The sequence below is a fragment of the Podarcis cretensis genome, assembly GCF_951804945.1.
Source record: "Podarcis cretensis genome assembly, chromosome: Z".
Classification (NCBI taxonomy): Eukaryota; Metazoa; Chordata; class Lepidosauria; order Squamata; family Lacertidae; genus Podarcis; species Podarcis cretensis.
Window position 1 is genome coordinate 36,822,161 of NC_137184.1, and position 15,312 is coordinate 36,837,472.

Genomic DNA, 15,312 nt, shown 5'->3' on the forward strand with positions numbered 1-15,312 from the left:
AAAATGTATTTATCTCTTAGAGCATGCAAACATTTGATTTCCCCACTCTGCGTGTGGAAGTGGTACAAGTCCAGGAATGATTGTGTCACACGAGGTGCAGCACCAGTACCTTGCATTTTTGGACACTTACTGCTACTCTGGTCCTCCAGTATAGCCTACTGGTTCTACTGTCTGCCTGAATCTCCCCACACCATGTAGCCAGCATTATGGGTCACTCTTTTAAATGTGCGTCTTAGTATGATTCAGGATATTTTTTGAAATTTAGCTGGTTGTGACTGCTGCCAGATTAATCTGCAACTGCTGGGCAGAGAAATATCCGCCAAGTTTCTTCTCAAACTTAGAGTGATTTCCAAGGGCCTGGCATGCTGTACAAACGTCAAAGTTCAAATTGCCAAACAAAACTAAATACAGGATACCCAGAACTACTAAGAAGTGAGCACATTCCTATCATGTGTCTACTAATCCTGTCATTTTTGGAGCAGGATCTAAGAAAATGAGAGGCCTAAAATATATGTATTTTTGAAGTACAGCATTTACCTTTGCTTGTTTTCAGAGGACTATAAGCTGTACACAAACCAAAATATTTAAAATCAATATATAGTAATTCTCTGGGGACCTATCGCACTCCATATCTTGTTGGACTACAGCTCCTATTATCCATGATCATTGGCCATGTTGGTTGGGGCTGATGTGAGTTTGGTACATAGCTGTCAACTTTCAGATTTGAAAATAAGGGATCCGCAGCCTCGAAAATAAGGGATCAGCAGCCTCACCTGTCCCGGGGACAGTCTACGGGATATCTAATAATCCGGGATAGCAGCAGGAAGTGGTGCTGGAATAAAGGAATTTCCCACAAAAAAAGGGAAGGTTGACAGCTATGGTTGGGTACTCAGCTTCATATGGAGTGCCATGCTTTCTCAATCCTTGCTCTAGGACAACATGAGAAAAGGAGAGATAATGCAAATGCTGTTTCTTACCTGTGGCTGAGTCCACGACTCTAGACTTGTCTCTTTTAATGGTGTTTGGGGTCTTCCAGATTCTTTTGAATGCTTGCAGAAATAAAGAGAAATATGAACAGTCAGTATTTTTCAGGCCAGCATATAAACATTTGGCATATAGTTGTGCATGTTTGTATGAACATCAGTGAAAGGATTATGACGTTATAATAATTCACTGTATTTAAATGGTTTTTATAGTTGCTGTAAGTGTGCTGGCTCCTGCCAAAAAAATGACAACAGATACTTCCTTGTAAGTAATGGAGGGGAAGGTTATTATAGCAGACAAGTGGTATCAATTCAGCATCATGGAAAGAGCAGACCACAGTCTTACATGACGAAAGGACAGCAACAATTGTTCTGGTCCAGGATCAGCACCAAGGTACAGATTTCCAAGATCCATAACATAGCTTCAAAGACTGCACAGGAGCTGTGAAGTTGTTCCAGTGAGTTTCCCCACCTACCTTGCCAACCTTTTAAGAAGAGGCAGAGAATGCCCAGCAGCTTGTGAGAATTCCTGCCCCTTGGGGAATTCTTGGCCTGAAGGCGGAATTCATCTCTCTTTTCTTGTTGTGCCACTTCTCAGTAACATACACTGCTAGATCCCTCCCACTGTGCTGCAGAATGTGGCACCTCTGAGATATGCTCAGCCTTCACATTCTCTAACAGTCCCTTCCTCTCCTGGATGGAAAAGAGGCAGCCTCTGAAAATCTGGGAGATGGGGTGGGGTTCATTGAAAGGACTCTGCTCTTTTGTCTAGCCCCCTCCACTTCAGACTCTTCTTCTTCTACTAGTGCTTCCTGCTCCTAGTCTGGATCATAGTACCCAGGGGGAATCACAGAAATAAGCTGTTCAAATAACTTTTGTTATGAGGATGCAAAGAAATGTTAACAAATAAGAAAATAAAATGTGCCTTGGCATATCTCTCTATCTTCTGCTATGGGACTAATCCAGGTCTACTGTATTATTTTTCATGGATGTCTGGAAATAACCTGCCGTGGCTGGACTTGAGCACCCCTTTCCTATGCCTGGGATGAGTCCTGGCATATGGACACTGCCACTGTTATCAGCGCCATGAAGAAGGTGGCCACTTATGCAGTGACAAAAAAAGAAGAAATGCATCCACGAAACAGAATATGAGGGTAGGCACAGATTTGTAGAAAGTGTGCATGTGCTAATTTATATGTTGCACTGCCAAAAGGACAATGAGCATTCACACTTTACATTGTGGGTGTCCTTTGCAAGATTGCGCATGGTGCTACAGTTCCCACGGAGCTTAATGGCAAACAGGGGCTGTTCTGCCTCTCAGTATTATTTGGAGATTCACGCCCAGCCTCAGTAGTCAAGTTTCATTGCTGGGAGGTGGGGCCAGTCCCATTATATACAGGGGGTGGAGCCAATAGTAGCCAGGCAGTCGGCTCTGGAGATTCACCCACCCTCCCTTCCCTTTGTTTAATGTTTTCTTGGTTGCAGGTTAACTTTTTCTTCCTGCTTAGTGGGCACTGCTACAGTCTTTGACTGGTTGCTGTCTGGGAAGAAGGACTGGGAAGAAATTTTCCTGCATTGGCAGGTTTTGTTTTCCCCGTAGCAATTCATCACAACTTTGGCTGTTTATGGCCTTGGGTGGAATCCTTTAGTCTTTTCTTCCATATAATGGGTGTGTGTGTGAAGTGTTGACTCCCCCCTGCGGCAGCGATTCCAGGGTCCCCTCTTAAAGGGGTTGTAATATGGGTGTCACTGGCCATACACTGAAAGGTTGTCAGTGAACTACCCTGCGTGTGGGGATATGGGTGGGGCTGCCTGCTACACATACGTCTCGCAGAACACCCCCATATCCCATTAACCCTGATGTGCCCCGGTTCCCCCAGCTGGGGGGCTGGGAGGGATACACGCCCAGTGCCTAAGCCAAGGTCTTCCTACATTCAGAAGTTTAATAAAGTTGTGGCCTAATTTTAATTCCATAACACGCTGTCAGAGTCTTTATTCCTTTCTTATGATCCCTGGGGGTTGGGGCTGTCACAGCCTGGTTACACAATGTTTTTCTATTTTGAATTCAGGTGGGCAAATCTTATTCGTAGGATGAAGCTGTAAAGAACAAATGCAAAGGAAAAGCAAATAAACTTACACTCCTCTATATTGCCTGGAAAACCACTTCTATATGGCTCCTAAAGGATCGAAAATCATGAAAATGAGAGCAATGTATATGCTGGCAAGCCCTGCCCCCTATCATGTGGCCTCCTTATTTAAAACCCTCCTTAAGTTGAAGGGTGAACTTCTGAAGTCAGGAGTTCTTTCATTCCTAAAGGCAATATAAAGGTAAAGGTACCCCTGCCCGTACGGGCCAGTCTTGACAGACTCTGGGGTTGTGCGCCCATCTCACTTAAGAGGCCAGGGGCCAGCGCTGTCCGGAGACACTTCCAGGTCACGTGGCCAGCGTGACATCGCTGCTCTGGTGAGCCAGAGCCGCACACGGAAACGCCGTTTACCTTCCCGCTGGTAAGCGGTCCCTATTTATCTACTTGCACCCGGAGGTGCTTTCGAACTGCTAGGTTGGCAGGCGCTGGGACTGAGCAGCGGGAGCGCACCCCGCCGCAGGGATTCGAACCGCCGACCTTTCGATCGGCAAGCCCTAGGCACTGAGGCTTTAACCCACAGCGCCACCTGCGTCCCTAAACAGTCGGAGACGGAGCAGGTCAAAGGCAATATAGAATCCTGCTAATGCAGGACTTGCGAAAGCAACAAAATAAATTGGGGACAGAGTTGGTGGACATTCCCTAACACCCTTGCTCTCCCTCATACAATTTTCATCCTGTGTATGATCTGCACACCCAAACAGAGCTCTGGAAGTGACGTTGGATGCATGTGTGGGCATCTTTCCATCTCTTTTTATCGTTTTTACCAAAATCATTTCTCAAAGGTAATTTGGAATAGGAAGCAGCATGTTGTGGTCCTACTACAAACCCTGCCCTTGTTCAAAGCTGCTATTAGCTACAGCTCCCTCTGTCTTTCCCATTCCTCAGCTAACAGCAGCTCGGAGATGGGGAGGGAGAGTTAACTATCACCCTGCACTGAGACCCCAATCTAAATCTGGCAATAGATGCATGCATAAATAACAGGGTGGAGATGCATTCATGCATCTCCAGTGTCTAGTTTGGCCTTAAAGTGGTGACCCTGTTTGTATGCATTCTGGATAAACCTTGTAAGCTTAATTATTAAAACAAGTTTGAATGTGTTTTTCACACACAAACACACACACACACACACACAGAGAGAGAGAGAGAGAGAGAGAGAGAGAGAGAGACTTAGGCAATGTGGGGGTTTTTTATTACAGAAACTGAAAAAGAGGCAACTTTCTTTAAAGCTGCTTCTTTTAAAAAAAAAGTGTTTTGTAAAAGATGTAGAATTTAATAGCTCATTGGCCTTTCAACTTTTTTTTTTAATCTTACAACTTGGCGGATCTCCTAATTAGAAATAAATAAATGAATTAATGAAAATTCATATGATCTGGATGAATTAAAGTCGCCTTTAAAGAATCCCTTTTGCTGAGGCAGCCCATTCTCCCCTCCCCAGTGAAATTACATCTCATTTTCCAGCCACCTTGCAAAACCAGCTAATGTGCATAATGATTGCTCAACTCTGCCCATAAATGCTACGGCTTTTTATGAGCACAGGGACGGAGGTGCCACTGCAGCCTCCAGAGTATCTTTACTAAATTCTTGTGTGAGTATATTGCACCTGCTCGCCTTGAACCAGCGCCTGAGATGAATGGCAAACACTAGGCTTTGTTTCCTAATGTAGTGAAGCTTCATACTAGATTTTGGTAAACAGCAAATATACCCTCTGACTTCCTGAAGGACATTGACTGAGATTTTTTTCAATAAAGCTAAACAAGTCACAGAGATGAATGTGCATTATATTCATGATCTCTCCCTACTTCCCTACCCCTCCCTTTCTCTGATGTGTTTGGGGGGGGGGGAATCATGTATAATGACCAGATAATGTACAAAATTTAGTCTACACATGCACATTTCCCAAGGCTTGCTGGTGTTTATGTCTATTGACTGGGAAATGTGCACAATTCCTTCTTCATGGGAGGCCTGGTGAATGTGCACAATGGCCATTTCTTAGGTCCTTTAACTTCTCTCTCTCTCTCTCTCTCTCTCTCTCTTATTCAGTAGTGATAAAAAGCATTCCAGAGGAAAGATCTTAGAGGATTCTGAGAAACTGTGTACTTCATTAAAGACAGTGTTGTTAGGAACGGGTTTGATATTTTGCTCTTTCTCTATTTCCCAAATATGGCTACATATTTCTCTGATATGGGGAAAGACTCTGTATTCACTAGAAAACATGGCACTGTAGGCGCAGAGCCAGAATAGAAGGCAGACTTCATGAACCAAGAGAAAAGCACTGTTCTAATGGTTACAGCTAATTTCCTCATCAATAAGCATCTTCAAAAACTAATCTATACACACATGATTACGGAAGTGTTCCATTTGACACCATCTTAATAGCCAACAAAGGATTTCCACTGGCACAAGGATTTCCATTTATAGAATGGAACTTCTTTCTCTTGCTGCAACCACATGTCCTCCCCAGGTCTGTTACAGAGCACTGCAGAAACTCCTAGAAGGCATGCAGGAGGGCATGCAGTAGAGGGCATGCAGGACGTGAGGGGGGAGAGGAGAGGGATCGCAAGTCCCTTTGTGCTAGTAGAAGCAGTTAGTTGAATACCACTGTGGCATTCGTACAGAGCCCCTGGTCGTTTCACAAACTATTGACCTGTACACCACTGCTTTATTCTTCCGCTGCCACCAACCAGGTTTCTTCTGGTGAAATACTGAGTCTCGGTCAGGTTGTAAAGTCAACAGCGAAGATTAAACAGTGGTTGGGTGACCTGGAATGGACAATAAAAGAGGGGTGATAACCTCACTCCTCAGGACTTCTGGGTTGGTGCCCCCGGCAATGGCGGAGCTCCTCCGATCGGGTGGAACTTGCTCCGTGGAAAGTTGGGTCTGTACCGCCACGGCGAAGGCGGAGACGCATTGAAATCACAGGCGGAAGAAGCTTGTGAACCTGGGATTCGGCTGGCACCTTTTGCGCCTCCCCTACTCGTGGGGAAACCCTGTTCTGGGGATCCGGAGCGACGTGGGGTGAGCGGCGTGGTACTTTGAATCGACCGCTTCTTTCACTGAGTGAAGCCGCATTGCTGTTGCCGGAGAGCGCTGACTTTTTCTTGTGGACAGTTGGATTTTAAACAACAACCCGTGAGTAAAACGCAAAATTGGATCTTTAAATATCTTAATTTGGCATCAAACGGGGAAGGTTCAAAACAGGAAGTCCGCCTTCCCCTTTTATAAATAGACTGAAGCAAAGAGCTTACAAGTTAAGGTCTCAGAAAGCCTTATGTAAAGGATTAAACTTCCATCGATTGAAATTATTAGACCCCCCTTGGAAGCAGGAGAAGAGGGGGAAATTTCGGACTGTGTATCCTGCAAGAGAGAGTGATTAAAATTAAATTACCACTGCTCTGAACCTGGGAATGGGCTGCCAGTGATTGACGTTTCGGGAGAGTTCATTGACAGTGAAGAGAACGGATGTTGACAGTCAGTTAAATAAGAGAAATATATTGTGTCCATTGTCTGCTTCTGCGTTTAAAAGGGAGGAAAAGTATCTGAAAATTGAAACTATCTTTACTTTTTGATCTGTGTTAGAAAAGATTGATACAAGTGGAGACTGTTCCCCTCTAGAGGGAGCTTTTGAAACTGTTACAAGAGTGGAGCTGGGAAATCTCCAGCTGCTTGATAAGAACTGTGAGAACTAGAGATTGACCTTGGATATTCAAGAATGTCGACAGGAGAAGCCTTATGGACTGCATTTTGCAAGATAAGCCACTTGTTGGAACAGCTTCATAAAAAGATGGATGCTATGACTACTAAAATTGACATTTTGGAACAAAAAGTGAGCACCAATACAGAAATTATTCAGGATTTGGCACAGGAATCTATTTTAACAGGACAAATTGCTGAAAAGGAGAAGGAGAAAGTTGCTGTTGTCGAACCTAAAGTAATACAAGGGGGAGCCTTAGCCTTACAGAGGCAAATTGAGGACTACAAGTTGAGGCCCTTTATGATTGAGACTAGAAAAAGTCAGATTTTGAAGATTGGAGCCTGGCCTGGACTAGAAAAGGAAAGTTGGAAAGATCCCTCTATGCAGGGATTAACTGACTTTTGGAATATGGACTTGGGTCAGGAGGAGATTGGAGTTCTGGGGGCCTTTGGATTTGGAGGAATTTTGAAATATGCCCAGAAATAGTTTATGGATCCTAGTTTTAATTATGGAAATCTGGCTGACCTGTTGAGAAGGAATAAAAGTATCGTTGGAGTGGAGTTTCCCCGAGATCTGCTCTTTAGCATCAAAGAATATGAAGAAGACTGGCAGAATGGACGTGGAAAAGAGTTAAGAGCCTCGGACATAAGATCTCCAGGTTGATGGACTGTATGGAGTTGACGGAAGTGGCTGGTAGAGTCCGAGACTGGGGAGAGGAAATGGTGGAAGAAGATTGGAAATTTAAAGTCTATATATAGAAATATTGTAAAATTAATGAGTGATAGAAAAATGTTGGAAGGAAATTTTATGGCTTTAGCTGAAATGCTATAAGGAGTTAAGCTTAAATAAGTATACTAATTTTAATGGAAATAAGATTAAAAATATGTTAAGACATTTATATGATAGAAAATAGAGAAAGTTGGAAAGGAATTGCTGAAACAATTAATGGAAGTGGAATACAAAGAGGGAGGTGAGAGGAGGTCAATGATACAAGGGAATGAAAGATAGAATATGGAATAGGTATGATGTATGTTTTTAAATTGTTTTTGTTTGGTTTGGTTTAGTTTATTGTGTTAGTTTAATTTGTTAAGGTTGTGTTTTGTATTGTTTATGTATTGTATTGTTTTTCTCTTTTTTGTTCTTTTCTTTTTCTTTTGTCTTCTTTCTTCCTTTTTGTTTTTGTAAGCTTTAAAAGTAATAAATATTATTTTTAAAAAAAGATTAAAGTTTATTGAAGAACAAACAAGTTTTAAATATATTCAGAATGGTTTCTCAAATGCGCGCTCTTAGATGTGGCACTATCTCACACTGTCACACTCTTCTCTCTCAGTTCTATCCCTGTCTCTTACTCTGGCTGTCACAACTGCTATGTTCGTCTTTTACTGGCTCTCTGACTCTGGCTCCCCTATCCCCCAATGGTAAAAGCCCTGGGCTGAGCCTCAAAACCAAGTAGGCTCCGCCTCTGAGCTTTCTCATTCGTCAATCTACATTAACCATTTCCATCCCCCTGTACAAACAATATCACAAGGAATGGGCAAACGCCACAGCCACCCTATTTGACTTGAAAGAATTGCTCATTTTAGATAGTACCAAATAAATAAATAAATAAATAAATAAAAGGAATTGTGAGGATCATTATCTCAGCCTTTACTACTGTATGTTGTTTGTGGAAACACCCACACCCACGTATTCAAACATTTAATTATTTCCACCTGTAACTATTAGTCAGTTCAGAGAGGTTTTGGTGGATGCAGTGTTCAGCTTACTCTACTGTTGTAAGATGGCTGTGGGTGATGATGTGTGTGTGATTCTTTCCATTATACATTTATCTAGCTATCTAGTTTTGTCCCCATTCTCCTCCCCAGTGTTCACAATTCCCCAGACTCCAGGCATGTTTTACTACTGGCACGTGCCCAATTGTGACTGTATGAAGATTTCTGGGCACCGGGTTGGCGACTGGGATCTCCATCAAGCCAGCTGACTCGTGTGCAGAAAAAGATGCACATCTTGTACTTTTGCACTGCTGTGCGAATCATGGACCCCTTGCCGGGCATCTTAGTCCTCCATCATCACATCAAGGAAAGTAAGTACAGGGTTGAGTACAGGTATATTTGACAATGCTGAAGCTTTTCCACAAGCCACCCAAATGGAACTCAAGACCACAGTTTAAAAACCTCTGCCTTAGTCCATAGTTAATACCATTTCCATTTCCTCTGTATGTGTTCCTTCTTCTTGCGTACTGGGACAAATGAATTGTTGCAAGAGCAAGCTACAATCAAGCAATGTAGTTGAGATCATAGAATCAAAGAACTGCAGTGCTGGAAAGGATGCCAAGAGCCATCTATTCCAACCCCCTGGAAAATAGGTATGCTGTTGTGGCAACCACAACCCAGGTTTAAGGTGTCATTTGCTGCCTAGCTTATACATCTGAATTTCCAACACTGCTCCCCACTGTTGTGCTCTACAAGGATTAAGAAGAAAGAAGCTGCCACCCCTAGGCTGGTTGTAAATAAGAAGGCAGGCAGGTGGAGGCAGATTGGGGTTGGTGGGGCAGTGCCCTTCACTGCCTGTATCTTTTTGCATTTCTCCTTGAAAATGCACAAGCTTCTAGGTAAGAGATAATCTTCCATTATCTCTTTCTCATTCACACATACTTTTACCCCAGACAAAACCTTCTTCCCCCGGTCTCACAGAACACTGGAAACACCATTCCAGGTCCCTTTGTTTATGCTCCTTTTACTCTCATCCATCTGACATTTAAACTTAATACACAGAAGAAAATTAAATCTATAATGAGATGAAGATGCTATGATTGATTTCAGTTTGAATGTTACATTATGGCATCAGCTGCACAGTTACGGCTCCCAAAGCCCCAATCCCGGCACCAATAAAAAATTTCCCTGGCAACCAGGCATGGTTGTTAGCAGAAATCAGGCTCACATAATGGCATGCTTAACTAAAGCTCAAGTAACTTTTAAAACTATAGTCCTTTGAAATAACCTACAAGTGTAATGGGGAACAGATTCAGCATGGATGGCTGAAGAGCATTGAAGGGACAGAGCTATCTCCAACAGCTCAAAACACAGAAGCACATTCACACAATATGCCATGTCTCTTGCATCCAGGTTCCAACTTCCCTCTGAAGAGGAGTCAAAATCAGGGATTGTAATGAGGTATAAGTGACTACCGAGACTAGGCAGGCGCATGATCCAGGGTGCCCAAGCCCTAGCTGCAGACAAATTCCATCGGGAATGTGACATTGAAGGAGAGGTCTTGTCCATTTGGAAACAATTTATTTCAAATATAGATTAAGTATGAGCATGTTCAAGATGTCAGCTTAATGAATCCTTTCATAAAGATTAATTGCTGATATTCTCTCTCTCTCTCTCTCTCTCTCTCTCTCTCTGTGTGTGTGTGTGTGTGTGTGTGTGTGTGTGTGTACCATAAACACACTCAGGAAGTGGTACCTTGATACCTCATCTCATGGTGGACCTTCCACACAATACCTCTTTAGACCGGTGAATATTGCAAGAGGAGCAGTCATGTTGGTTCAACACTCCCACTCCAATAACAGCTATAAAAATAAGCTTGGCATCAGTACTGAAGCTAACAGTTATCATGACATCCTAAATGCCATTTATTTCGCCTGTTAAGGAGGTGTGAAACTCATCACCACAAGCAGGATACAACTTAGTTCAACCAAGGCAGCATAGATTTGCCAGCCTCTTCACCATCCAAAATTGCTCTGCCAAGCATCATCTATCTTTTTTTGTTTGTTTTGTTCTGAAATGCACTTATTGTTCCCTCTCAATCAGCCAATTTAAATGACCTCATAAAACATGAATTGGGATTCCTGTCTGCCCACTGTCACTACTCGGATGGTGGGGAGAAGGTTGTGTTATTTGTTAAGAATAAATGCTTTAGAAGACAAAATGGTAATCAATTTATTTACACGGAAAAGCTTTAGAGGCTTAAGCCACCTGCCTTGGGGATGCTTTTGACTAAAGAAATTTGCTTACAGTACTCATGTGCCACACATCTGCACAAAAGCATCCTTCACCATCTTTCATCTCCTTTTTTAAGCTACCACACACCTTTCCTGAAAAGTGTGCATTGGATTACATAAAATCACTCTCAGTCATCATTGATGTTTTAGGGAAACATAAAGGTATAGAAATATGGTTGTTATGATAAGCTGATATACAGAGTTATAAGGCTATCCTTATTTATCTATTTCAATATTTCTACTCCACCATTCTGGAGGATGGAACATCCCAGAGGCTCCAAGAGTAACAATAAAATCTTTAAAAATAGATTTGTATCTAAAAGAAACAAACCATTAATCAGGAAGCCACATACAAGTAAAAAATAACCTCAAATATTCCAAACACCCATTACATCACACACGTATTAGACACGTAAGTCCAAAAACCTGATGAAAAAAGCCACTTATTTACAAGTACCCTAAAGAAATCAGCAAAACTGTGGGAAGGTCCTTCCAAGGGCAAAGTTAAGGTGCCATGACTAAGAAGGCTCTGCCTCATAAGCCTGTCAGTCACATTTCTGACAGCAGGGGAAGGAAGAGCAAGACTAATTCCATGGGAAAGTTCATGTGTGAAGAGGTGAGACATAAAGGATCTAGGAATACCCATGGTTGTGAGATATAGGAAGACCTTTTCCTCGTGAACGTTTTGTCTGAGTCATTTGCCACCACAAGCAGAAGTGGCAAAATCACTACAAGCCGCCTCAGTGTGAGAAAGGAAGGGAAAACATTAAGGTTGCTGCTGAATGTTGCCTAAAGTAAAGTGCTAAAATTGATTTACAGGTCTATAATTTGAAAAGAAAAAAGAAAAAAATCTGAGAAATGTCTAGGAATACAACATGGTTAGGGTTATGTCGTAAAGCAGCCTGTGATCCTCAGGTGAATGTGGTATAGAAATTTAATAAATAAAAAGTTAAATAAAATGAATGTTAGAAACCTGGACCAAACTGCTAGCCAGTAAAACTAATGCAATAAACCCCATGTCTGAATGCAGTCACACAAATAGCTTTGGCCAGAAAAAGCACAGGATATATTGAAATTACCTTTTCCTTATGGCAACAAGGAAAATACCGTATTTTTTGCTGTATAAGACTCACTTTTTCCCTCCTAAAAAGTAAGGGGAAATGTGTGCACATCTTATGGAGTGAATGCAGGCTGCGCAGCTATCCCAGAAGCCAGAACAGCAAGAAGGATTGCTGCTTTCACTGCGCAGCAATCCCTCTTGCTGTTCTGGCTTCTAAGATGCAGAATATTTTTTTTCTTGTTTTCCTCCTCCAAAAACTAGGTGCGTCTTGTGGTCTGGTGCGTCTTATAGAGCGAAAAATACGGTAATTTGGAAGCCTAGCAAGCTTGCAGCAGGGTCTTCAAGAGGTTCTAACGACCCCATTATTGAAACAGGATCTATTCAGATTTCAGGAGGAGAAGTCATGTCTTTGTGGCACTTTATTCAGTTACCTGCTAATATGGTATGAATTCAGGGTTTGGGAGGGAGGAGGGATAGCTAGGGAGGAGGGAAGGAAGGGGAGAGGAGAGGAATGAGTAACATGATAAGGAAAGCTCAAAAAAGGTTTAACGAAACCTGCCACGAGATTTGGCAGATGGTTCTGCAGCAGATTGTCAAACTTTAAACTAATCTTCATTTAAGAGTTTTAAGGGTTGTATCTAAAGCCTTTTGCTCTTTTGCCGGGTTGATTCTAGTAAATTATAGATCAGACTTTTCTGAAAACTGCTTCCATGAACAGAGGCTTCTTAAATCTCAGCTAAACTGAGCAAGAAGATTACACGTTATTATGATGGGGCCCAGCGGGGTGGTTTTACCCCCCTATTCTCCCCCTTTTCTCTTTCTGCAGCAAACATAATGATGTCGAGAAGGATAAAGCGATCATTTTGCACAAGGAGGTCATCCAGACAAGAACAATGCCTTTCAACTCAGAGTGCTGGCAAATCCCTCTGTTGGTGAATATTCATGCAGCAAATTCTGATTCTTAATGGCTCCATAAAACCCAGCCGTTTCTAAGCAGAGAAACCCAATCCGTGTTCCGAGACCAGATGATTATTACTTCTCATTGGTAGAAGTCACCGGGGAGAAAGTGATGCCGAAACATTCTATTTCATGGGTAATTTTTAGCTTAATTGCATCCCACCATTTTTTTCCTTAAGTTGAGAAAAAGGATTTTCTCTCCCGAATCCCGAGTGAAATGTTAGATACTGTACGTGGTATTAAAAATTAAAATCATCACTAATCTTGAAAGGCACATTTATTCTCTCTCTCTCTCTCTTTACTATAAATCAGAATGACGGAAGAAGAAAGAAGTCTCAGTGAAATTTCTCAACAGCTTGATTCTGTGATGTGCTGGCCAAGGGAAAATGTGGATGGAGTTAAATGGAAGGGCTCTGGCACTGGTGCAATCAGAGCAGAGATGCTTAAGGCATTAAATCTTTGGAAATTCTGAAATGAAATGGCCTGATCCCACACTGCTCAGATGAATGTGCAGATTGGAGCTAAGCTATCTGCCAGAATTTTTGCACTTATTTGAATGCTGTGATACAGTTCTTGATAGTTTAAATATACCAGTATTGCACATTAAAATAATATTTTCAGAAAAACAGACATTTGTAAATGTATTGTATTTTGAGACAATAAAGACAATTAATATTTTTGAGGGAGGGGTGGAAAATGCAGATGATGGCAAAAATGGTAAAGATCTATTGGCAAAGACCTTCAGAACTAATATGGGCAGGAAATGGACAGTAGTCTTCATACCGGACCCTGAATGAGACAGTTGTGGCCAAAGCAATGTGTTGAATGGGCTGAATGATCATTGTAAAGAGAGCAAACACTCATCACAATCCTGTTAACTTGGTAAAGGACAAAGCTCAGTGGAACAGAATCTGTGGTCCAAGGTTCAGCTGTCAGCTTCTCCAGATAGGGGTGAGAGTGACTCCCACCCAAAACTATAGAGAGTTATTGCTAGTCCATGTAAGAGGGCTTCCTGTGTTCACAATATGACCAGGAATCCTATATAAACTAGTTCCTGTTTGCCAAGACATCTGTTGGCTAAAATACACTGTTATGGACAATGCTGGTATCACTGGCTGAGATAATGTGATTGTTTTTAGCTGTTTTTAGAATGTTTTAAATGATATTGTTACTGATGAATTTGCCACCCCTGCTTACTTTGGGAGGACAGGTGGAATATAAGTTGATCAACAAACAAACAAACAAACAAACAAACAACATAACTCTCTCAAACTTACCCTTCAAATTATCTTTATGTCACTATATCCCCATCCATCAGCTTAACTCTAACCAACTCTTACCAGCCTCAACCCTGCAGAAAGGCTCCTGCTTTAAATCACTCTGCCACTCTTGTTCACTTCCTCTTTTACTTGGGGTTTTCCTTCCAGAATTCCTGTGAGCTTCCCTTGCTGTTTAAAATTTAAGATGACTTTCTCACACATTCAGTTATATTCATCACAGTTTGGACACAGGGGAGGAAAGCTGTCCTTAATGGCCCAAGGTGCAAATTTCTCCAAAAATCTGAAATTCAAATTCTTAGGGGAGAAACAATGAAGAATATCTGATTTCTTTACTTTCCATGATCAGAAGTGTTTTTTTAGCACGAGCAATTACTTGGCCAAACAAGCAAAGCAAAACTTTCAACTATCCTACTGCCAAATTAGGAATGTTTGGGAATTCCAACTGAAATGGAAATGGGATCAGAAATTGTTGATGTTCACTTTTTCATCCATTGTCTGAAATGGGACTCAATCCAGTGAATGCTATTGATATTCACTGCTGTTTCCTGTCCACAAATTATATGTAACCAATGACTCTCCCATTCAACATTTGCACTGTGTTTCCTTTGCAATGAATGGTGTGGAGTAATAATGCCATTAAGAACATAATTAAGAACATAATATTCCTCCACAGTAGGCAGCAAGGTGAATAACATAGTTTATTCAGAAGCTGAACTGCAGTGGAACAGAAACAGTACTGCATACAACAAATATGGGTCAGAATGTAAATCAATGCCTTCTTACACCCCTAATCCCAATTAGGCAGTGTCTGTGTGTTTAAATTGCTGCTTACTAATTTTTAACTTTGCAGTATCTAGATCTATTCCAGTGGATGAGCCAGACTGAGCCAAACACTTCGCACCTCCCCTTAAATGATGGCCTGCTCTGGCATAAAACAGTATATAAAAATAACAATGATGATAACTCTGGGTGGGGGATGAGGAAGGAATCCTGTAAAGTTTGACATTGCATATATTTCCTACCTCCCAATGTTCACAGAGATGAAATGAAAGAATATTGAGCATGGGGCTGTCAGAGGTGCTTTTAGTACAAACTCCCAGGTTTATTTCCAATTATATACTGGTTTTTACTTAGCCTCAGCCTTCTTTTGTCCTGTTCTTATCCTGTCTTTGTCCATCTCCCCCTCCT

The 15,312-nt window shown here is 41.8% G+C and overlaps 1 protein-coding gene across 3 annotated transcripts in view; it reads right to left on the reverse strand.

Annotated features, from left to right (window-relative positions):
* The window catches only part of PCDH11X (protocadherin 11 X-linked), a 777,133-nt gene that overhangs the window by 345,706 nt on the left and 416,115 nt on the right, over nucleotides 1-15,312 (reverse strand). For all 3 annotated transcript variants that reach the window (XM_079962396.1, XM_079962397.1, XM_079962398.1), the window contains one exon: nucleotides 978-1,049. In XM_079962396.1, the coding sequence (XP_079818522.1) occupies nucleotides 978-1,049 (72 nt within the window). Of the gene's footprint in view, nucleotides 1-977; nucleotides 1,050-15,312 lie in introns of those variants that run through there.